Source organism: Nelumbo lutea, chromosome 4, assembly GCF_056320005.1.
Source record: "Nelumbo lutea isolate HS-2025 chromosome 4, American lotus-T2T, whole genome shotgun sequence".
In the NCBI taxonomy this organism is placed as follows: domain Eukaryota; kingdom Viridiplantae; phylum Streptophyta; class Magnoliopsida; order Proteales; family Nelumbonaceae; genus Nelumbo; species Nelumbo lutea.
Genome location: NC_142687.1, coordinates 75283963 through 75308319, shown reverse-complemented (window position 1 = coordinate 75308319; position 24357 = coordinate 75283963). Strand labels below are relative to the sequence as shown.

Sequence of the window (24357 nt, the reverse complement as noted above, 5' to 3'; positions counted from 1 at the left end):
ATTTCTTTGCCATACTTCAGTGGAGCTCTCTACAAGACCCATCTTGTCCTTCATAGTCATCAACAAGAGAAAAAATTTACATCCATGTATATTTTGGATGTCCTCCATAATCAACTGAAGCTGAGATTATACCAGATTAAAACCAGGTGCTGCCATTAATTAAGGTGCATAGCATGGTCTGTTGGGCTCTTAATACACAACAACTTAGCCAGCCATACTGCCTACTTGAGCTCCACTTCTCTATACCTTTTGTTCCCTTCATTTTTTCTTGTACTAGCAATGAAATGTACAGATTTGTTTAATAACCATATATTTCTTAGCTGAATGTTTCATATTATAATTTTGAAAATTATTAGTGAAGTGACATTGCTCTTCCGATTATTTTTTTGAAAATTTTAATTTTTCCCTGATGTTACTTTCCTGGATCCCAAATGTGCGACTACAGCATGGTTCTTTGAGACTTGAAAGACAGGTAATAAGGCATTGAGTATCGAGACAGGTTCATGTATAGAATGGGTGATGGATACCTATGGAAAGCTCATTAGTTCATGAGTCAACAGAAATGGATATTCACAGCCTTGTGATCTAGACCAAAAGAAGGAATTTGCTTCTGGCCTAGCATAAGTTGGTTATGATCTTTGGGTTGATTTGTGGTATACCAATTGAGTTCTGCCTTTTCTGACCCAGCATAAGTTGGTCTTTGAAGTAGCTTTCGGATCCCAAGGTGATGACGAGATGCTACCCATATTACTTGAATCAACAGGAAGTATATTTCAAGGTTTTATAATTGACAGGTTGAAGGCATTAAATGGCTAAAGGCCTAGAACAAATAACTTGAATCCTTTCTGAACTTGCAGCTGAGGAGGCTGCTGATAATAGATGACTTCAATTGGTACTATGGTGTGCTTGAGAAAAATGCTTTTGATGTAACAGCATTTGAAGATGGCATTTGGAGGAGTACCTGGACTTGTCCAAAGTGGGTCTAAAAACTATTCCTTCTCTCCCTTACAGAGAAGAACAAAGTAAATCGGCCAACATTTGATTTGCTGATTGTACTTGAAATCAGAAAAGCATGTAAGTGTTTAACTGCTTGGTTAACTCTAAATCTCCTCAATTCATGTAAGTTTTATTTAATTTGATGCCAGAATAACACAGTTCTGCTTCTGCAATTAATTTATCTGTTGTCTTCTTTCGAACACATGGTCCAGAGTCCAGACACCTATGAGCTATTTGTTCCAGTTGTATTATGTATTTATAGTTTTATACTATATGTCCTGATTCAGAAATTTCAGATCGTTCTAAACTCTCTGAATTCAATAGCAGTTAGCAAGTCCACAACTGACTGTGATGGACGAAGCATGAGAAGAGTGGAACAACAGTCTGTGAAATGGGTAAGACTGCATTCAATCTGATGAGCAATTTGGAAGAAAACCAATATGAGATACAACAGAGAATTCCTTCATACAACAATCTGCTGCTAGCTATATAGATATGACAAGGTAATGGTGCATCAGCGTTAATGTGAAGGTGCAAGTTCTAGAGGTTGCCTAAAACCATATCAAGACCCCCTTGTCTGTTGCAAACTGTCACAGAAAACACAAGGGAACAACTGCAAAGTCTGGAATGCAAGAACAACTATAAGCAGAAGGCGGAAGTCTCTCCACCACCAGGAACACTGTTGCCATTGTACATCAATTACTTTTCACCCATCAAATGCCCAATGTTGGAACTTGACAGGTAGTAGCAATTTTTTTTTTTAATTTTGTAAATTTGGAATAAAGGCTGCACATTGAACTCCTACTCATGGCAACAAATTTCCTAATTCATTAAAGGCAGGTTTCTTAAAAGCATTCCCCAATAAAAAGATGATTAAATTACTTCATCTTACCCAATTAATCAAGACTACTGCTTCCAGCTGACAGGTTATTTTTTTTCCCAACCACTTACACAAATACATGGGATACATATCTTTGACTTACTGCAAAAATCTTGGCAGCACCAGATGCACGTATTGAAACAGTGACAGGCATTTAAACATCCCATTTGCTTCAAATGGGAACAGGTTGTGGAAAGAAGAATTAGCATGATTAAGGTACCATTACATGATTAAGGTACCTTAAAGGTGGACCTGAAAAAGCACTTCAAGAATCAAGACTTTCAAGCAGTAATCAATATTTTTGTTTTCAAGATCTCATGATATTATTTCTGGCATTTATTCTAATGAACAAAGGGGGTAAACTTTGGCTATTTGTTAGACAAGTCTGCAGCTGTCCATAATGCTCTCCTGAATCTTTTTATTTTTTTCCTTTCATACTTGTATAGCAGTCTGCATCTGACTGTATAAAGACACTGTAAAACCAGAGCTTTTCCGGCTGATTCTTTCTGTCTTCTTCATTGAGAATTCAAAAATATACATAGTTATATACATGGTTATACCCATTGAATCTCCTAAGCTTATGGCAACTAGAACTCCTAAGTTTATAGGGACTCAAACATATCTTTCCTATCTGAACTATACATGATAAGGAAAGGATAAGAAGATATTATACAAAGAAGATATACACTGAACGGAGTCCTAATTCAGCGTATAATCCTAACACCCCCCCTCAAATTGGAGCATGCAGATTGTGAATGCCCAACTTGCGGAGAAAGTATTCAAATTCTCTGTGACCCAGTGCCTTTGTAAAAATGTTAGTCAGCTGAACAGTAGTCGACACATAAGCAGGACGGATGCAACCATTTTGAATCTCATCACGCACAAAATGGCAATCAACTTCAATATGTTTCATACGCTCATGAAACACTGGGTTTGCTGCAATATACAAGGCTGCCTGACTATCACAATATAATCGCATTGGGTTTGAATGCATAACGCCAAGAGCCAATAACAATCCTTTCAGCCATTTTAATTCACACATGGCAGTGGCTATAAAACGATACTCTGCTTCCACTGAAGAATGAGCCACAGTTTCTTAGTTTTCCAGGAAATAGGCGATTTTCCAAGCAGAATAAACCATCCAGACAGAGAATGTCGGGACAAAGGACAACTCGCCCAGTCTGAATCACACCATGCATATAACTGTAAGTCACAGTATGAACGCAAGAGAATTCCTTGACCAGGATTTCCTTTCAAGTAGCACACCACCCGCAATGCAGCCTCCCAATATCTTTCTTGCGGTTGCTGCATAAATTGTGACAGAACATGCACACAATAAGACAACTATGGACGAGTTGCTGAGAGATAAATAAGCCTGCCCACCAAGCGCCTGTATCGCTTGGGATCAGATAAGAGAGGCCCATCTGTCAATGCGAGATTGTGATTCTGCTCCATAGAAAAAGGAGCAGGTTTTGCACCAAGTAATCTAACTTCAGAGATAATATCCAAAGCATACTTACGTTGAGACAGAAAAATTCCTGTTGAGTTTCGGGCAACTTCAATGCCTAAAAAATACTTCAATGGTCCCAAGTCTTTCATTTGAAAGTAGTCACTCAAATATTTCTTGAAGACTTGAATTTCCATATGATCATTACCTGACACGATAATGTTGTCCACATACACGAGGACAAGCACATGCACCCTGTCTTGACGAAAGGTGAAGAGGGAGTAATTTGAACATGATTGCTGAAATCCGTATGTCTTCAAGGCTGCGGCTAATTTAGCAAACCAACATCTCGGCACTTGTTTTAGGCCATACAGAGATTTTCGCAACCGACACGCCATACCTGGTTTATCTGACTGAAAACTAGGAGGCATTTGCATGTAGACTTCCTCATGAAGGTCACCATGCAAGAATGCGTTATGTGCGTCCATTTGATGAAGCTCCCAATTTCTAGCTGTTGCGACTGCAAGGAAGATACAGACAGTAACCATTTTTGCAACTGGGGCAAAAGTTTCATTATAATCAATTCCCTCAACCTGCTTGTTCCCGAAAATCACAAGACGGGCCTTGTATCTTTCCACTGTCCCATCAGCATTATACTTAATTCGATACACTGATTTGCATCCTATGGCTCGTTTTCCTGATGGCAAAAGCTCCACAGTCCATGTCTGATTATTTTCAAGTGCTTGTATTTCTTTCTGCATTGCATCCCTCCATTTTTCATCCTTTACGGCCTCAGCAAAAGAAGTAGGTTCAACTCCTGCAGTAATAGCTGCCAAGAAAGCACGATGTCGGGAAGAAAAATTGTTACATTTCACATAGTTATCTATGGGATAAGGACTACCTACAGAATGTGATTGGCCGAGTGAGCTTGCAAAGGGACGCGGAGAGGGACTCAATCGCTGTGTGGTGTGAAGCACATAATCTCTCGACCTTGTGGACTACTGTTTCTATCGATTCCTACGCCCCAAATGAAATTCAGAGTGCTGCTGTTGCTCAATATCACCATCCCCCTTACGTCAGGACTATCTTCACTTGCATTTTTTGTGGTGGCATCACAAGAATGCATGGGTTCACCAGCATTTGCACTCAAGTCTACGTGGGTTCCTTCTTGTACATGGATTCCTTCTTTAGCAAGTTCACCTCGCTGGTCAATCTCCATCTCGTCATTTGCTTGTCCAGGTAAATAAGTGGATGACACCTCATCCGTCCCACCTATTCCACAATTAAATTGGCCTTGTACCTTGTTTGGCTGTACATCCTCCTTGCGTGCATATGAGAATTCATGCTCTAAAAAAGTGACATCTCTTAATGCAAAGAACATGCCAGACTCTAAATCATACAAGCTCCATCCTTTCTTTCCAAACGGATACCCAACAAAAACACACCGTCTGCTTCAATTGACAAATTTATCCCCTGCATGTCCATGATTGTGCGCATATGCTAAGCAACCAAAGACTCGCACATTTTCATAAGGAGGTCGCCCAAATAACACTTCATAGGGAGTCTTTCCCTTCAACGGAATGGACGGTGTCCGATTAATCAAATAACATGCGGTCAAGACACATCCCCTCCAAAAATCAATAGACAAGCTAGCTTGAAAGCGCAAGGCTCGGGCAAAATTGAGTATATGGCGGTGCTTGCGTTCAACCCTCCCATTTTGTTGAGAGGTCCCGACACAAGTGGTTTGATGAATAATACCATGTTCAACAAAATAACTAGCCAAGCAGACAAATTCAGTCCCATTATCAGTACAGATCACCTTTATAGGTTTGTTAAATTGCCTTTGAAGCATAGCAAAAAAATTTTGAAGAACCCGTCCCACATCCGTCTTATCAACCAGAAGAATAATCCAAATGCCTCTAAAAAAGTCGTCTACTATGGTCAAGAAATAATGAGCACCACAAGAAGCTGTGGTTCTATAAGGACCCCACAAATCACAATGAATTAACTCAAAAATATCGGATGCTTTATTATTACTAGAAACAAACTCTCCTCGACATTGTTTAGCTCGGAAGCATACGTCACAACCCTTAATACTATCATAATTATTCTTAGTACTAATAAAAGGCAGCAACTTAACAATTCTTTAAGAAGGATGCCCTAACCTTTGATGCCAAATATCACATGTCCTGCTCTTTGTAGTCTTCATTGCTCTTGCTTATGTAATGCTCTGGAAATAATAGAGTCCTTCTCGCTGCTCAGCCGCTCCAATCAGCATCCTCGTAGTGCGGTCATGTATCACACAAAATTTATTAGTGAACTGGACAATACAATTTGATTCCTTAATCAATTGCTATACAGAAAGTAAATTGCAATTCAAACTAGGCACATATAAAACACTAGTCAGTTTCAGATGATCGTCCAGTGCAACTGTGCCCTCTTTCTCTGCTATTGTCGCTTTCCCATCTGGTAGCCTAACAGAGCATGGAATGGCATTCTTTATGTCTCTCATCGACGCGAGGCTTCCTGTCATATGATGAGAGGCCCCTGTGTCTATTATCCACTCTGACAATTTTTGCTTACCACTTAGTCGTTGACTCCCCTCTTTCTGTGTGTTCAAAAGGTTGAGTAACATGTTCCACTGCTCACTACTCAGTCCATTTAACCCAGTCTTGGCTGCATCAATTGATTCTCCTTGAGACGCATTGCCTTGTGTAGAGACTTTAGCTGTATTGGCCTTGACTTGGCTGCCATGACCTTTTCCACCTGCCCCTGCTCCTTGTTTCTGTCCACCACGCCCTCGGCCTGTTCCACGAGCATTATTCTTTGGCCGATCACCCCACCATTCAGGGTAGCCGATCAGTTGGAAACAAGATTCTGCATCGTGGCCTGCCTTGTTGCAGTGAATACACACCACGTTCATGTCTCTACCTTCGCTTTGCCTCTTCCTTGCATGGGCTGCGAAGGTAATGCTACCTAGATTGTCATTGGTTGATAGAAGGTCGGGTGAGATCGCGTTCCTTGTTAATTGACCGTCGCCCTGCTCTTTTTCTCTGATTTCAGCCATGCCGACTATTGTGTCTGAAAGCCCGCAATTGGTAGCAGAATCGCCACAAAAGACAAAGGACCGATCTCCGGAGGTCCTGCCGTAGAACGTTGACTCACCGAAGAAGAAATCAAAACGTTCTGATCGAGAATGAATCCCCGAGTTCTTTGTTACTCGTACAAGAAGAACCGTTCAGTTTAGGCTGAACAGAATTTCTGTAGAAGGAGATGAGGACTGAAGAACTCTGCGAGAAACAGAGTGTTGAATTGAATCTGGAGTGCAAAGTTTGTCTTTTACAGGCGCCGAACAACGTTGCTGCCACCACTGATCTCCAGAGGTCTTGGAACGCGGACCTCTCGCTCCTGCTGGCACCTCCAGTGAAGGGCAATCAAGCAGTGGTGATCGTCACCTTCTTCAGCGTTGGGATCGTCACTGGCTACTGGCCGTTCAGCAATCAAGCAGAGGGAACCGTTCTCAACAACTTCTTGGACAATGGCAAGCCTTTGGTGCCCAAGTGGTTCCTTTTGATGACCAATATCTTCACTCTCCTGCAATTTTCAGCCATTGGTGAGAATCGAATAAGACCCAAGACTGAGAGCAAGCGCAATTGACTCGATCAACTAGCAATCATCATGGCTCTAATACCATGTAAAACTAGAGCTTTTCCGGCTGATTCTTTCTGTCTTCTTCATTGAGAACTCAAAAATATACATGGTTATACCCATCGAATCTCCTAAGCTTGTGGCAACTAGAACTCCTAAGTTTATAGGGACTAAAACATATCTTTCCTATCTGAACTATACATGATACTAGATGGGAAGGGACTAGCTTCTATCTTCTTTTTATTATTATTATTATTATTATTATTATTATTATTATTTGCAGCTTTATCTCTGCAGTAATTCCAATCCGATGGTTGGGGGATATTTCCAGTGCTACCAATGCCTTTTCCAATCTTTACTATATTCCTTTTCCAATGCTGCTCAGGTATGTGCAAGCCCCATTATTTACTAGGTTGATTATTTGTTCTTTCTTTCTAACATGGTTCGTTTTGATAAACCAAGGGAAATGCTGAGTCCAGTGTAACTTATTTTTCTTTCCTGCAGTGGATTTCCAAGTCAGGTCATTGTGAAGAACCCCAGTACTAGCTAGCCAAATGTTTAAGATAAACCTTCTGAGTTAAGAAGAATTGTAACATAGAAAGAATGGCTAACATTATTGTTTGATAACTTCTGGCTTGACCACACCAGAAAGATTTTGGTGTGGATCTAGGGGCTCGGATTATGGGACTTCTGCTTTCACACCTACTTCAACTATTATCGAAACCCACTTCAGTGATTTAGTGGTTATGACTGTTGGGCTAAAAGTTCATATATAAAATGGGAATAAGATGAAAGCAGGCAGATCTAGGGGCTCGGATCATTGTTGATCATTTTGGTGTGGTCTCGCATAGCCTGGCCTGTCTTGTTCCATCCTAGAAATTTCTAGGCCCAGACAGCCATTTTTCTTGCAGGCCTGACCCGGTGGCCCAGAGTTTTATATATTTTTCTGTAATATATATTTCCTGCATATATATTCTGTAATTTTAATTTATTAAGTTATATGGGCAATCCAGGATGCCCAGGCTGGTCTGGACCCGGGCTCGGACATATATTTTCAGTCCTGGGCGGCACTAAATGCCATTGTTACCCCATAAAACCCCAAACTGGACTGGACAATGATCATCCCTAGATGGAATCTATAACCCCTGTACATCCCACAATGGCACTATCTATATCTTTCCTGTCTCAATCAGGAAACAACATGGCTTAAATTAGCCCATATCGGATGGCTTCTCAGGCAACCCATATTACCAGTTGGCTTGTTGGACTAGTCACATAGGCCCTCAACATAACCTGATATTACAAAATAAAACATAAGACAGAATTACATAAATACCAAATATCCTCCAATCATAACTAGAAAGTACTTACAATAATCTCCGCTGCCTTTTCATTGACAATGCTTCCATCACTGCGTGTCCGACTTTCTATATAAATTTGTGCACGAGTAGGTGCCACCCCATGGGCCTCTTTTGTCTAACAACATCAAACAATATACATATACTGAACAAAAAATTTATCATCATTACTGCAAATATGTAGAACTAACCTTCTCTTCAATGAGCCTAGGGAATCCTTTTGTGCCAGTGCGGTGAAGGTCTTCTAGCTTGGCTCGATTACTTTTATTAATTTGGCTAACTTTCTATAAAAGAATAACAAAATAAAAAATAGTTAAATACTAATTCTTAAATTGACTCATGATAAATATAACAAATTACTCTATCTTTATCTCCTCAGAGCACCAATAATGAACCGTGTACGATATTCGTTCCCATCTACCCGATCATCTGGAACATTAGAAGCCATTTCTTCTTCCGTTTTACTCTCATCATACCCCTTTGAATTTATTTAATTCTTCCATTGCCTCCACTTGTCAGATATAGTTTGTAGGAGTAGCTTTTTTATTTGCTCAGTGCATCTAGGCACAAATTGAAACTTTGACTATAACCAATGACACCAAATTCAAACTTTTCATCATGATCAAAACTTAAATAACTAACTTAGATAATCTAGAGTTGTCCACATATCATCTTTGTAAGTTTGGGGCATATCTTTCCATTTTATATAGTTGATAGGTGTAAATTGGGCCCTTCTTACCTTGGTACCTGTAAAACCCACATTGAACAACATTTGTTATCCATATATTCATAATAAACCCATAATTATAATTAACAAAAAAAAGCAAGAAGTATTAAACCAAAATGCATCACCTGCATTTCATTAAAAACACCGTAAAAGAGCAGTAGGCTAGCAAAGCCATCTCCATAAATCTATGTTAAAAGCTGAGTTGTCCATGTATTCTGGACCAATGAGTTACTCTTTAAAAGCTGAGTTACTACCACCACTACACAGAATGAACTTGTCATGGATGGGGGGGGGGGGGTAGAGTTGGATGGTCATAAGTCTACTATAGGATCAATTGTTAGGGCCTTCTTTTGAAGAGTTATCAATCCCAATTTTAGCAGATTTCTCAACAACAGAAAAGAGGATTAGCAAGCTTTCTTCTAGCCATCCCTTATAATATGGAGCTGGACCCAGCCTTCCATCCCATTGGGTGCTAATCTCTCACCAAGCATAATCAGCAAAAGGGTTAATGATTTCCAAAAAAAAAAATAAATAATCCTCATGTTTCAAGCTTTCTTCTAGCGGCTTCAATTGAAGGGATGAGAGATCCATCATATGGATGGCCAAACTCTACAGGAAGGTTGGGCGAAATTTCAAAAATTTCTCTCTCCCATCTGAGAATCTCATTCCCTATTTTAGAAAACTGCATTTTCAATGATCAATCTTGAACCAAAACTGGACCGGATCTAAAACAAAAAAGGGAGGAGAGGGATATACCTGATACGAAATAGCAGTAACTCCCAATGAAAGTGTTCATGCCCAAGGAGAAAACAAAAACCCGCTTCCATTGAAGATGACACAGTGTGTAGTGAAGCATGATCAACAGGACAACTCTTCAACAAGAACTGAATTCTTCAGCAAGAATGGAGTAGAGGGCTAGTGAGCACGACTTTAGATTGCTTCTTCTACCAAGAAGCAAGATTAAGAACAATTCTTGATCACTCCCACAAGTGGAGATCGAACTGGGTAGGGGCGACAAGAACTCTGCAGATTGTTGTGTTGTATTTTACTATGAATTCACCCCCTTTATTTATAGCCTTCTCAGGATCAGCCTCCTAATCCAATTAGGAGAGAGTTCCTTAATCAAAATCTGATATTTGGATTTGGACTCTTGAATGGATAAGACTTATCTTATCCTTCAGCTAATCCTAATCAGATTATAAATCCTATCTTACCTCCTTTTGATTAATTAACTTAAGCCTAGTTCAAATTGGGCTTTAGGCCCATTAAATTTATGTGCTCACTTAACCTCTTAACCTGTTGCCCAGTTGGCTCTCTTTGTATCGCGTGGGACCTAAACATTGATCTACACATCAGTCACATGGATTCAGCCCAGCCTTTGTTACAAGGCCTGGCCGAATTCACTGTAGGAGACAGTGAACCCCTGAGTCCATCACTATGGACACTTAATGGGCCTAACATTTACACTAAATGGTCCTTGGGTCCAACCACTTTATGAAAACCCAAGGACTGTGGGCAGATGCAAGATTAGCCCATCAGGTATTACCCTCAATGGTCAATCACTTAACCTCTTAGCCCATAATTAACCTCTTAGCCCAATCCGACACCTTGTGTAGTATCATAATCGAGTTTAGGGGTCAGGTGTAACATTTCAGTTTTGCCCATCTATCTCCAAGGTCCAGGGCAATACTGGAACTTTGGTCCGATTCAAGGTTTCAAGAAAACCCACACTGCATGCACCTCACCTCTCACCATGGTAGCCGAGACGAGCCACCCCAACCAACTTGGTGGCACATTAGTGTCAGCCTTGGCAGGATAAATCTCCCCAAATCTATCTAATGGTTATGAAGAATCTAAACTAACACGAGTCTCATAGGTGTCTAGTTTAAGGGTATTACACAGAAACATACCAAAACACATGAATCAATTATGTACTTTTATTCATTTACAATAAATGTCATCAAGTACATCAATGTGATTGGAGCTAAGGGAATACACTGTCTAACAGCTCCCACTTGCACTTAGGTCCAATTGGGTATAAGTCGGAGTCTCATACGTTCCACATGTTTCTCAAACACTTTCTATGTTAGTGGCTTAGTTAATGGGTCTGCTACATTTTCCGCTGGTGCTACCTTCTGAATCAGGACTTCCCCTCTTCCAACTATCTCCCGTAGTACATAGTACTTCCTCTCGATGTGCTTTGACTTTAAGTGGGTCATGGCTCCTTAGCCTGAGCAATGGCTCTAGTGTTGTCACACAACAATGGAATGGGTGATGTGTTGGATGGAACTACTCCTAATTCCTAAATGAACTTCTTTATCCAAATGGCTTCCTTGGCAGCTTCACTTGCGTCAATGTATTCGACCTCGGTTGTGGAATCTGTAATGGACTCCTGTTTACTGCTTTTCCAACTAACAGGACATGATCCTATCGTGAAGATATAACCAGATGTAGACTTTCTATCATCTGGATCCGACTAAAAATTGGCATCAGTATACCCTTGGATCTGTAGTGAACTACCATCGAATACCAAACAAAACTCTTTTGTCCTTCGAAGGTATTTTAGTATATTTTTCACAGTGGTCCAATGCTCCTGCCTGGGTTAGATTGGTATCTGCTTACCACACTCACTGCCTGAGAAATGTCAGGATGAGTGCATAGCATGGCATACACAATGCTCTCTACGGATGAGGCATAGGGAATCTCTTTCTTGCCCTTAATCTCATCGGGAGTCTTGGAAGACATACCCTTGGAGAGAGTGATCCCTTGTCTGAAAGGAACATTTCCTTTCTTGGAGTTCTCCATATTGTATCTTTTGACAATCTTGTCAATGTAAGTAGACTAGGATAATCCTATTATCCTCTTTGATCTTCTCTATAGCGTCAAAGACCCAATATATAGGAGGCTTCTCCAAGATCTTTCATGGAGAATTGCTGTGAAAGCCACACTTTCACCATAGTTAACTTTCCTACATCATTCCCAATGAGTAGAATGTCATCTACATATTGAAGGGATTAGAGATCCATCATATGGTTGGCCAAACCCTGTAGGTAGGTTAGGCGAAATTTCAAAAATTTCCTCTCCCCTCATCTGGGAATCTCATTCCTTGTTTTAGAAAATCTACATTTTCAAGGATCAATGTTGAACAATAAACCAAACCAAATCTGAAACCAGAAACAGGAGAGGGATATACCTGATACGGAGAAGCAATATCTCCCAATGGAGGTTTTCACACCCAAGGAAGGAACCAAAAACTACTTCCATTGAAGATGGCGTAGTGTAGGATGGAGTAGATTCAACAATGTTCATCCAACGAATTGAACCCTTCACAAGAATTCATTGGAGGCTATGAGCACAACTTCAGATCAGCCTTTCTCCAAAGGCTAATATCAAGATTCAATTTTGATCGTTCTTGCTTGAAAGAGGAGATCGAATTGGTAGTTATGGCGGCAGTAGGAAGGAGGCAGCAAGGAAAAAATAGCGCAGTCTCACTGGTGCTATGTTCTCTCTCTAGATTTGAGAATGTGATCTTCTTAAGGCTGCCACCCCCTTCTCCTTTTATAACCTTAAAGGGATTAACTCCTAATCCCATTAGGAGTTGCTGATCCAAATCATATTTGGATCTGAATTCCCCTTAAGTAATAAGGATAAATCCTTATCTCATTTGTAGATTAGATCAGCCCTCTCCTAATCTTATCAGGAGGTTTTCAGATTTGAATTTGTATTCAGACTTGGACTCTCTGAGTAGATAGGGTAATACCTTATCCTATATGCTAATCTAATAACAGATTCTCCTCTTTCTTTAACTGATCAAATCAGCCTAGTTCGAAATGGGCTTTAGGCCCAATAAGAGTATGTGCTCACTTAGCTTTCCAAATTGTTGCCCAGTTGAGCTTCCTTGTATGGTGTGGGACCCAAGCATTGATCTACACATTAGCCACAAGGGTTCGGCCCAGCCTTTGTTACAAGGCCTAGCCAAATTCACTAGAAAGCCCAGTGAATCCCTTGAGCCTATCACATGGATTCTATGGGCCCAACACTTACACTAAGTGGTCCCTAGGCCAAGCCACCTTGTAACACCCAGGGACTGTGGGATGATGCAAGATTAGCCCATCAGACATTACCCTTAATGGTCTTACACTTAACCTCTCAGCCCTTAATGATTAAACACTGCTTGACAAGAGAGGACCTCTCCTTTGTCTGCAAGGAATAGTGTTGCACTCTCTTCTCCCATGGATCCTGAGAATTAAAACCATTTGCAAACAATTTGAAACCTGATGGGCTAATCTTGTTGGGCAGTGTATGATCATTATGGGTTGAGAGGTTAAGTGTAAGACTATTGAGGATAATACCTGATGGGCTAATCTTGCATCTGCCTACAGTCTCTGGGTGTTACAAGGTGGCTTGGCCTAGGGACCACTTATGGTAAGTGTTGGGCCCATAGAGCCCATCAGATGGGTTTCAAGGGGTGCACTGTCCATAACAGTGTATTCGGCCAGGCCTTGTAACAAAGGCTGGGCTGAACCCATGTGGCTGATGTGTAGATCAATGTTTAGGTCCCATGCCATACAAGGAAGCCCAACTAGGCAGCAGTTTGGAAGGCTAAATGAATACATAACCTTAAATGGGCCTTAAGCCCATTTCGAACTGGGCTAATTTGATTAGCCACTTAAGGGGTGAATTCTGAGATGGATCAACTGATAGGATTGGGCCCACACCCTATCCACTTAGAGAGTCCAAGATCTAAATGAGATTTAGATATGGAAACTTCTTAATTAGATTAGGAGATGGCTGATCTAATCTACAGATAAGATAAGGGTTATCCCTTATCTTAAAAGGACTTCTAATCCAGATATGATTTGGGTTAGCAACTCCTAATGGGATTAGGAGCTGATCCCTTTAAGTCTATAAAAGGAAGAGAGGGCAGCAGCCTTTAGACATCAACAAATCACAAGCAAACAACAGATAGTCTTGTCTTCAGAGCTGAAATCACAAAAGAGAGAATTCTGCTCCCTGCAAATACTCTCTTGCTGCCTCCTTCCTGCAGCCGCTACCTATAGCAGTTCGATCTCCAGTTCTTGGGAGAAATCAAGATTGGATCTTGATTCTAATCTTTTGGAGAAAAGATTGGTGGGAGTTGTATTCACAAGCCGTCCAAGTGATTCTTGAGAAGGATCAAGTTCTTTCTGCTGATTTTGCTCCACCCTACACTGCGTCATTTTCAGTGGGAGCAGATTTTGGATCCTTCCTTGGGCGTGAACACCTCCATCGAGAGATATTATTTCTCTGTATCAGGTATTATCTCCCCCTACTCCTTTTGGTTCAGTTTATGGTTTAAGAATGATCATTGAAAATATGATTTTCTAAATGGGGAATTCGATTCCCAGTTGAAGGGAGAGAAAAAAAAAATTGAAATTCGCCCCCTTATTCTGCAATCTTTGGGCGTCCATGTGATGGATTTCCTATCCCTTCAGTACCTCAGGTCTCACCCTGGCAACTGAGACAAGCCACTCCAACACTTGGCGGCACATTAGTGTCAGCCTTAGTAGGATAAATCTCCCTAAACTTATCCAATGGATGTGAACATTCTAAACTAACACGAGTCTCATTAAGTGTTCGGTTTAAGGGTATTACACAAAAGCACACCACTATAACATGAATCAAATATGTACTTTATTCATTTACAATAAATGTCATAAGTACATCAACCTGATTGGAGCTAAGGGCATACAACTGTCTAACAGCTCCCACTTGCACGAATCTGGTATAAGCCGGAGTCCCAGAATTTCCACGTGTTTCTCAAACACTTTTTGTGTCAGTGGCTTAGTCCATGGGTCTGTCACATTCTCTGTTGATGCTACTTCTTTGCATCAACCTCTCGTAGATCCAATGTTGTCACACAACAGTGGAATGGGTGATGTGTGGAATTCCAAATTCTAGAATGAACACCTTCATTCATAAGGCCGCATCACTTACGACAATGTGATCAGCCTGGGTTGTGGACTGTTATTTTTGCTACTCAGGACCCCTGTTCGCTGACTTTCGGCAAAATAGCACACGATCTTATCGTGAAAACATACCTAGATGTAGACTTTCTATCGTCTGGATCCGACTAGAAATCGACATTAGTGTACCCCTAGATCTGTAGAGAGCTACCATTGAATACCAGACAAAACTCTTTTGCCCTTCGAAGTTACTTAATTATATTTTTCACAGCGGTCCAGTGCTCTTGCCCTGGGTTGGCTTGGAATCTGCTTACCACACTCACTATCTGAGCAATGTCAGGATGATTGCACAACATGGCATACCTGATGCTCCCTACGGCTGAGGCATAGGGAACGTCCTTTATGCCCTCAATCTCCTCAGAAGTCTTGGGAGACATCTTCTTGGAGAGAGTGACTCCATGCCTAAAAGGAACATTTCCCTTCTTGAAGTTCTCCATACTGTATCTCTTGACGATTTTGTCAATGTAAGCAGATTGGGATAATCTTATTATCTGCTTCGATCTATCTCTATAGAATTGAAGACCTAGTATAAAGGAGGCTTCTCCAAGATCTTTCATGAAGAATTACTGTGAAAGCCATATTTTCACTATAGTCAACATTCCTACATCATTCTCAATGAGTAGAATGTCATCTACATATAGAACCAGGAACGTAACCTTATCCCCATTGGACTTCCTATAAACACAAGGCTCATCTGGATTTTGCTCAACGTCAAACCTTTTGATGGTAGAGTCAAACCGGATGTTCCAACTCCTAGAAGATTGCTTAAGTCCATATATGGATCTATTTAGCTTACATACCATGTGTTCCTGACCTATAGTTATGAAACTTTGTAGTTGCCGCATGTAGATATTTTCAGTAAGATATCCATTCAGGAACACAGTTTTGACATCCATTTGCCAAATCTCGTAGTCATGGTATGCTGCTATAGCTAGCAGGATCCTAATGGATTTAAGCATGGCACGGATGAAAAAGTTTCCTCATAATCGATGCCCTCTTTCTGGGTATACCCTTTCACCACCAAATGAGCTTTGTAGGTTTCAACCTTACCATCGGGGCCCTTCTTCCTCTTATAAATCCATTTTTAACCAATTGCTTTTATCCCAGGGGGCGGATCCATTAGAGTCCAGACTCCATTGGTCTCCATTGAGTCCATCTCAACTCTCATGGTATCTACCTACTTCAGGGAATTTATGTCCAACATAGCTTTCACATAAGTCACAAGATCATCTTCATTAGTCAAGGCTTCCACTAGGTAACTATCCTGGTCATAGCCAAAACGGACTGGTGGCCTGGACACCCGGGTAGATCTTTTAGGTTGGTCAATACCTGGAACCTGTGGGATACCTCCCACTGACCTTGAGCTCTCCTCATCAAGAACTATTTCCTGACGATGTGAGTCCAGGATATAATCATTCTCCAAGAACTATGCATATTTTGGCTGTAGAACAGCTTCTGCTCACTTGGGTTATAGAATAGGTAACCCACATAGCCTTTTGGGTAGCCTATGAATAGGCAACAAATGGTTTTGGATTCCAACTGGTTTTGAATTTCAAGTGTCTGACACTTGGTTTTTTTTCGGTCCAAAGTTGGTATGGAGTATTCGGAACCGACTTGGTTGGAACCCGATTCAGCATGTATATCATAGTCTCTAATGTGTAACCCCAAAAGGATGTGGGTAACTCTGAGTGTACAAGAAGTGACTGGACCATATCCAATAAGGTCCTATTCCTCCTCTCTGAAACACCGTTAAGCTGCGGTGTGGCAGGAGGAGCCAATTGTGATACTATCCTGTTGACCTTCAAGTAGTCCATGAATTTGTCATAGAGATATTCGCCTCCTCGATCTAATCGAAGGGCCTTAATTTCTCTCCTAACTGTTTATCGACCTCTTGTCTGAACTCTTTGAACTTTTTAAAGGATTCAAACTTATGTCTCATTAGGTACACGTAACCGTACCGAGAATAGTCATCGGTAAATGTAATGAAATACACATACTGGTTACGAGCCCTAACACTCCGGGGACCACATACATCACTATGTATAAGGTCAAGCGTGCTTGTACATCTTTCAGGCTTACCTTAAATGGCCATTTTGTCATCTTTCCCAAAAGGCAAGGCTCACAAGTGGGAAGATCTTCTATAGTTAGAAAATCCAAAGGACTATCCTTTACCTGCCTTGTGATATGGCCAACACTGATGGCCAAGTCGGTAATGCCATAGACACGTGGGATTTACTGTATCACGGTTTCTTTTCTTGGGGATGTCAGTCAACGTAGTTTTTGCTATGTTAGTTTCCAGAGAAGGATGTAAAACATAGAGATCATTCTCTAGTTCCCCGTATGCGATGAATTTGTAGTTTCTTTTAATAGTAATCGTATTACTAAAAAAGACAGAATAACTATCAGCACATAGTTTTGAGACATAAATCAAATTTCTTCTTAAATTTTGTACATAAAGATAATTTTTAAGTACAATTATTCATTTTCTAAAAATTAACTCTACGGTTCCTATGGCTTCAGTTGCAACACTTGTAGAAGTCCCCATGTAAAGCGTTACTTCTCCTTCACTCAGCCTTCTGCTTACCTTGAACCTCTGTAGTGAGTTATACGCATGAGTTGAAGCCCCGGAGTTAATACACCCAGACACAGAAGCAACCAACAAATTGGTTTCTATGACACAAGATTCGAAATTACCTTTCTTGGATTCCAGGTATTGAGGACAATTCCTCTTCCAGTGAATGGTCTGCTTGCAATAGTGACAGGCATCTGATGCCTTGTCTTTCCTTTGCTTCTTGGGTTTGGTGGCCTTCTTCTGGGGCTTTCTCTTTGCCCTCCTCTTCTTGCCCAATTTGCCTACTTAAACAAGCATGGCAATGGGCTCATCCTTCTTAATCAATTCTTTAGCCCCCTGCAACATATTGCTGAGTTCCTGCAAGCTGACATTTAGCTTGTTCATGTTGTAACTCATGATGAATGGATTGAAGGACAAAGGCAAAGAATTGAGAATAGCATCTATCTGGGTAACCAGATCCAACTCAGATCCAAGAGCCTCCAGTTCGTTAATAAAACCCATTATCTGAAGACAATGGTTGTGAACTTGTTAGCCCTTGGACATCTGCGCGGTCATGAACTGCTTCAAGACCTTTTGTCAAGTAGAACGGTTCTGCTCTTCATACATTGTCTTGAGACTGTCCAATATGTCCTTGGTAAGTTCGATCTGATCAAATGCCTCTGAATTGGGTTATCCAATTAGGCAATGATATAGTAGCGAGCCAGGGAGTTTTTCTCCTCCCATTCTTGGTATTCTCTTCTTCGAGCCTTAGAAGCCCTATCTTCTGGATGATACAGGACAGGATTCTTGGCCACCTTATCCAACTTCTCAGAGGTTAAGACCAGCATGAGGTTACGATACCAGTCGACATAGTTTGGGCCCTTAAGCTTATTGTCGTTAAGAAGCTTTGCAAATTGTTCGTTTGCCATTTTCTGATAAAAGAGCAAACATCAGTTCACAACCTAATTTGATTCATGTTCATTACATAGATATGGATTTTAATCTATGTTCCATTCCCATTTGTTCATCTCTGAGATTTCCCTCCTCTCTTAGTGACGAAGACGACACTTGTCTCTGGAAATGTGGGAAACTGCATAGGGTGCATGGAGCCAACTATTTCAGCTGCAAAACCCCACCACCTTTCTCTGAAGGATTATATCCACTCATCATATGAACTTTCCCTTTGGCTTCTGTCAGACAAGGTTCATAGTCATTTTAGGTTAAACCTTTCTGTCTAGTGAATGCTCACCCATCATATTCGTGAACGCCAAGGTACCGTGAGAGAGTTCCCATTTTCTGGTGAAGCTCTTCCCACATCGGTCTATGACGCCCCTATCATCTTATGAAACACTCAGACAAATCCAATAGCAAATGGATAGCCCATTTTCTGGTGCATTTCCTCATTACTGAAGGACCCATCTTCATGCTAGTGATGGAAGGCCTGTAGAGAGTTCATTATATGAATCTCCCTATCACATGCACTCATACTACTGGAGGAAATAAGAATTATGCCCTAGCTTAATTTAGGTCAAACCAGAGTGGCTCCCACTGACTTTCATAAAGTCAGATTTCGATGGGCCCTAATCAACTAGGTTCCGTACATATCCTCTTCAGGAGGTGTGGGGCCCATCACTGAGGGAGATCATCCAATGATCTTTAGGGACACCATGGCAATGATGTGCATTCAGTCATGGTGTGCGCAAGAGCCACTGTCGTATCTGCATGGGCCAAGCACTTATGGCCCATGAACATTGCACATCACACATCCACACATCACATGCATGGATAAATTGATCCAATCAATTAAATATCTGTAAAGCCCATAATTGAAGCCCATTTTAATCCATAACATTAACAATTAACACTATCTAGGTATATGGGTCGAATTGGGGTTAAGCAGTTCGGCCCATGTAGCTTTCCTACAAAAGTGGGCTTTTAGCAGTTTTAACAATTAAAAACTGGGCCTTACAGGTTGGTCCGAATTAAATTCTTAATTAATTATTAGTCCTTAGGCCCATTAGTGGGAAATTAGGGCTGATGATCAGCCTCCATCGAATCCTAGATTCGGTCCAACCAGTTTGGACCAATTTGGTTCGAATGGGTCTAGGGTTTGATCTTTAATTAAAGATTTAATCCAAGAAAATGATAAGAAATTAAATACTGATCAAAGAAAATCAAGAATCAGTCAAAGAGGGTTGTTTGCACATCACATCCTGCAAAACAGAGGTTAGATCACAGGATGCAGTTTCATAAACTGCAAATCGCAGAAAGTGATATTCCCATCTGCAATATCTCCTTCCTGCGCCGCCATCTTCGATCCAAGAATAATAAAATAGAAACCCAAAAATTTTTATTAATATTATATCAGATCGAATTCTATACATTCAGTCTAAAAAATAAAAAATATATTTTATAGACCAAATGTAATAAATAAATCAAGAATCTGCAAAATCGTAGTTTTCTGCGCCAATCAAGATTTTGATCTCCAGTAGTATGAACAACCCATAAATCAAGAAAATTTTAAAGAACAATTCTAAATAAAATTCAGATTTATAATATTTAATTTCATACCATTCACTCTCTATCTGGGAAACAATTTTCCAGAAAAAACCCTAATCCGTGCAAATCGAGTAGAATGCCTTCTGCCCATTCGCGTAGGTTCAGATCTGCATTAATTCGGTTCAAGACTTGAACCATGGCTCTGATACCACTGAAGGGATTAGAGATCCATCATATGGATGGCCGAACCCTACAGGTAGGTTAGGCAAAATTTCAAAAATTTTCTCTCCCCTCATCTAGGAATCTCATTCCCTGTTTTAGAAAATCTACATTTTCAATGATCAATCTTGAACCATAAACCAAACCAGATTTGAAACCAGAAGCAGGAGAGGGATATACCTGATACAGAGAAGCAATATCTCCCAATGGAGGTGTTCACGCCCAAGGAAGGAACCAAAAATTGCTCCCTCTAAAGATGGCGTAGTGTAGGATGGAGCAAAGTCAGCAATGTTCGTCCAACAAACCGAACCCTTCACAAGAATTCACTGGAGGCTATGAGCACAACTTCAGATCAGACTTTCTCCAAAGGCTGATATCAAGATCCAATCTCGATCGTTCCTACTTGAAAGAAGAAATCGAACTGGCAGTTATGGGGGCGGTAGGAAGGAGGAGGCAAGGAGAAAATAACGCAGTGTCATTGGGTGCTATGTTCTCTCTCTGGATTTGAGAATGTGATCTTCTTAAGGCTGCTGCCCCCTTCTCCTTTTATAACCTTAAAGGGATCAACTCCTAATCCCATTAGGAGTTGCTGATCCAAATCATATTTGGATCTGAATTCCTCTTAAGTGATAAGGATAGACCCTTATCTCATCTGTAGATTAGATAAGCCCTCTTCTAATCTTATCAGGAGGTTTCCAAATCGAAATTTGTATTCAGATTTGGACTCTCTGAGTGGATAGGGTAAGACCTTATCCTATATGCTAATCTAATCTCAGATTCTCCCCTTTCTTTAATTGATCAAATCTTCCCAGTTCGAAATGGGCTTTAGGCCCAATAAGAGTATGTGCTCACTTAGCCTTCCAAACCGCTGCATAGTTGGGCTTCTTTGTATGGGGTGGAACCCAAGCATTGATCTACACATTAGCCAAAAGGGTTCAAGGGTTTGGCCCAACCTTTGTTACAAGGCCTAGTCAAATTCACTAGAAAGCCCAGTGAACCCCTTGAGCCCATCACATGGACTCTATGGGCCCAACCTTTGTAACACCCAGGGACTGTGGGCAAATGCAAGATTAACCAATCATGCATTACCCTTAATGGTCTTACATTAACCTCTCAGCCCTTAATGATCAAACACTACCCGACAAGAGAGGACCTCTCCCTCAGCTGCAAGGAACAGTGTTGCACCCTCTTCTCCCATGGATCCCGAGAATTAAAACCTTATGCAAACAATTTGAAACTGTAACATATATAAATAAATATATATACATATATATATATTATATCTGTATATAAAATATATTTTGCAAAACAAATTTCAACGATTGAAATTGGCTATCAGTAGTCTTGGTTTCCATTAGAGAGAGTGCACCCCCGATCATTACCTTTGTCCGACAAAGAGGCTGATCTTGTCACTATGATCACCCACTCAGATGAATTCTCGGATTGTCCCAACATACCCATGTTTTGACCCCCTCTAAGGATCTCACTAATTGGCATATCAAAGACAACCCAATCAGACACCTAGTGCAGTATCATAATCGAGTCTAGGGGTCAGGTGCAATTTTCCAGTTTTGCCCACTAATCTCCAAGGTCTAGGGAAATACTAAAAATCTAGTCTGGTTTAGGGTTTCAAGTAAACCTACACTACATGTACCTCGGGTCTCACCTTGGCAGCTGAGACAGGCCATCCCAACACTTGGTGGCATATCAGTGTCAGGCTTAGTAGGATAAATCTCCCTAGACTTATCCAATGGCTACGAACATTCTAAACTAACATGAGTCTCATTAAGTGTCCAGTTTAAGGGTATTACATAGAAACACACAACTATAAAATGAATCAAATATGTACTTTATTCATTTACAATAAATGTCATAAGTACATCAATCTGATTGGAGCTAAGGGCATACAACTGTCTAACACATACAAAACCAAGAACGTAACTTATCTCCCACTGTCTTCTTGAAAACATAGGGCTCATCTAGATTTTGCTCAAAGTCAAACTATTTGATGGTAGAGTCAAATCAGATGTTCCAACTCCTAGAAGATTGCTTAGGTCAATATATGGATCGAATAAGTTTACATACCATGTGTTCCTAACCTGTAGCTATAAAACCTTGCAGTTGCTGCATTTAAAAATCTTCTGTAAGATCTCCATTCAGGAACGCGGTTTTGACATCCATTTGCCAAATCTCGTAGTCATGGTATGCTGCTATAGCTAGCAGGATCCTAATGGATTTAAGCATGGTAACAGGTGAAAAGGTATCCTCATAATCGATTCCCTCTTTTTGAGTATCCCAACAAAAATAATAAACTAATGCCCTATGAACTTTGAACAGGAAGAAAACCTGATCTTACAAATTTGAAAATTTGGGGATCCTTGCTTTTGTATGGGTACCAAATCAACTTAGAAATAAGTTAGACCCCAAAATCATTAGAGCAACTTTCATAGGATACTCTAAAACATCAAAGGGATATAGATTTGGGAGACACAATTCTGATGGATCAATTGAACTAGTTGAAAGTAGAGATGCTGAATTCCTAGAAGACAAATTTGACCCCAAAGATCCAAAGAAACTAGTTGACATCTTTGAAATAGAAAAAGAAAAGACTGTTGATAGTCCTAATACTAGTGAACCATCTAAAATTGGTACATTCACTGGAATTCAAAGAGAAAGAGTTCCCTCTAGTAGATACAAAGATTTTTATACTTTCCAAACTAACTATATAATTGATTATGAAACTGATCCTTTAAATTTTACTGAAGTAATGACTTCTACTGATCATGAAAAATGGAAAACATCCATGGATTAAGAGTTTGATTCAGTGGTTAAAAATCAGGTGTGGGATTTAGTTGAATCACCTAAGGGTAGGAAAATTATAGGTTGTAAATGGATACTTAAAAGGAAATTAAAATCAGATGACTCAATAGAAAAGTACAAATCTAGATTGGTAGCTAAAGGCTACACACAAAAAGAGGGAGTTGACTTTGAAGAAACATATTCTCTAGTTGTTAGATTCACCTCTATTAGAATATTACTTACTTTAGTAGCTTATTTTGATTGGGAACTATTCCAATTGGATGTAAAAAATGCCTTCTTAAATGGAGAACTTAATGAAGAAATTTATATGCAACAACCAGAAGAATATGTAATAAAGGGACAAGAAGAAAAAGGTATACAAATTAAAAAGGTCCTTGTGTGGATTAAAACAATCTCCTCGTATGTCGTATTATACTTTTCACAATGCAATCACAAAACTTGGTTTTGTTCCTAATACTTTTGATCATTGTGTTTATGTCCGAAATAGGGGGAGTTCCATTGTGTTATTATCTCTTTATATGTGGATGATATCTTGATTGTTGGAAATGACATGTATCTAATAGAAAAGACAAAGAGCTTCTTAAACTCTCAATTTTAAATGAAAGGTTTAGGTGATGCTTCTTTTATTCTTGGAATAAAGATAGAGAGAGATAGGAACACAAGAATTTTGACCCTATCACAAGAAAGATACATAGACTCCATCCTTAAGAGATTTAGAATGGATGACTTCAAACCGGTTGACACTCCAATAATTATGGGAACAAAACTAACAAAAGAAATGTACCCATCAAATGAACAAGAAAAGGAAGAAATGTCTAAGAAGCCTTATGCTCAAGCTGTAGGCAGCCTTATGTACGCCAAGCTTTGTACTTGACTTGATTTAAGTTTTGTTGTTAGCTTGGTTAGCAGATTTCAAAGTAACCTAGGATTATCTCATTGGAATGCAATAAAAAGAATTTTTAGATATTTCTAAGGAACTAAAAATACTAACCTAACCTACTCTTCGGGTGAATTGGAACTAGTAGGGTATAGTGATGCTGACTTTGCAGGAGATGTTGATGATAGAAAATCAACAACTGGCTATGTCTTTCTCTTAGGAGGAGCAGCAATTTCATGGACCAACAAAAAGCAAAGTTATGTTGCTAAATTTATAATGGAAGCGGAATTCATTGCATGCTGTAATGTAGCCTCTGAAGGTGTATGGATC

At 40.1% G+C, this 24357-nt stretch overlaps 1 protein-coding gene across 1 annotated transcript; it reads right to left on the bottom strand.

Annotated features, from left to right (window-relative positions):
• Positions 1-6662: 6662 nt before the first annotated feature.
• Positions 6663-8777, bottom strand: LOC148861113 (uncharacterized). The gene is made up of 5 exons (XM_088985008.1): positions 8751-8777; positions 8521-8613; positions 8343-8447; positions 8223-8264; positions 6663-6917 (listed from the first exon to the last, which is right to left on the bottom strand). Exons 1-5 carry the CDS (start codon positions 8775-8777, stop codon positions 6663-6665), a joined length of 522 nt encoding a protein of 173 aa, XP_088841134.1.
• Positions 8778-24357: the final 15580 nt, after the last annotated feature.

What these genes read in the sequence shown, in the direction of transcription:
- LOC148861113 (XM_088985008.1), bottom strand. Translation starts at nt 8,777, where the DNA reads ATGGCTTCTAATGTTCCAGATGATCGG. An exon ending in CTAATGTTCCAGATGATCGG is followed by an intron (nt 8,614 to 8,750) that starts GTAGATGGGAAC and finishes ATTCTTTTATAG; the next exon opens with AAAGTTAGCCAAATTAATAA. An exon ending in CTAGTCCAACAAGCCAACTG is followed by an intron (nt 6,918 to 8,222) that starts GTAATATGGGTT and finishes TGAAAATTGCAG; the next exon opens with GAGAGTGAAGATATTGGTCA.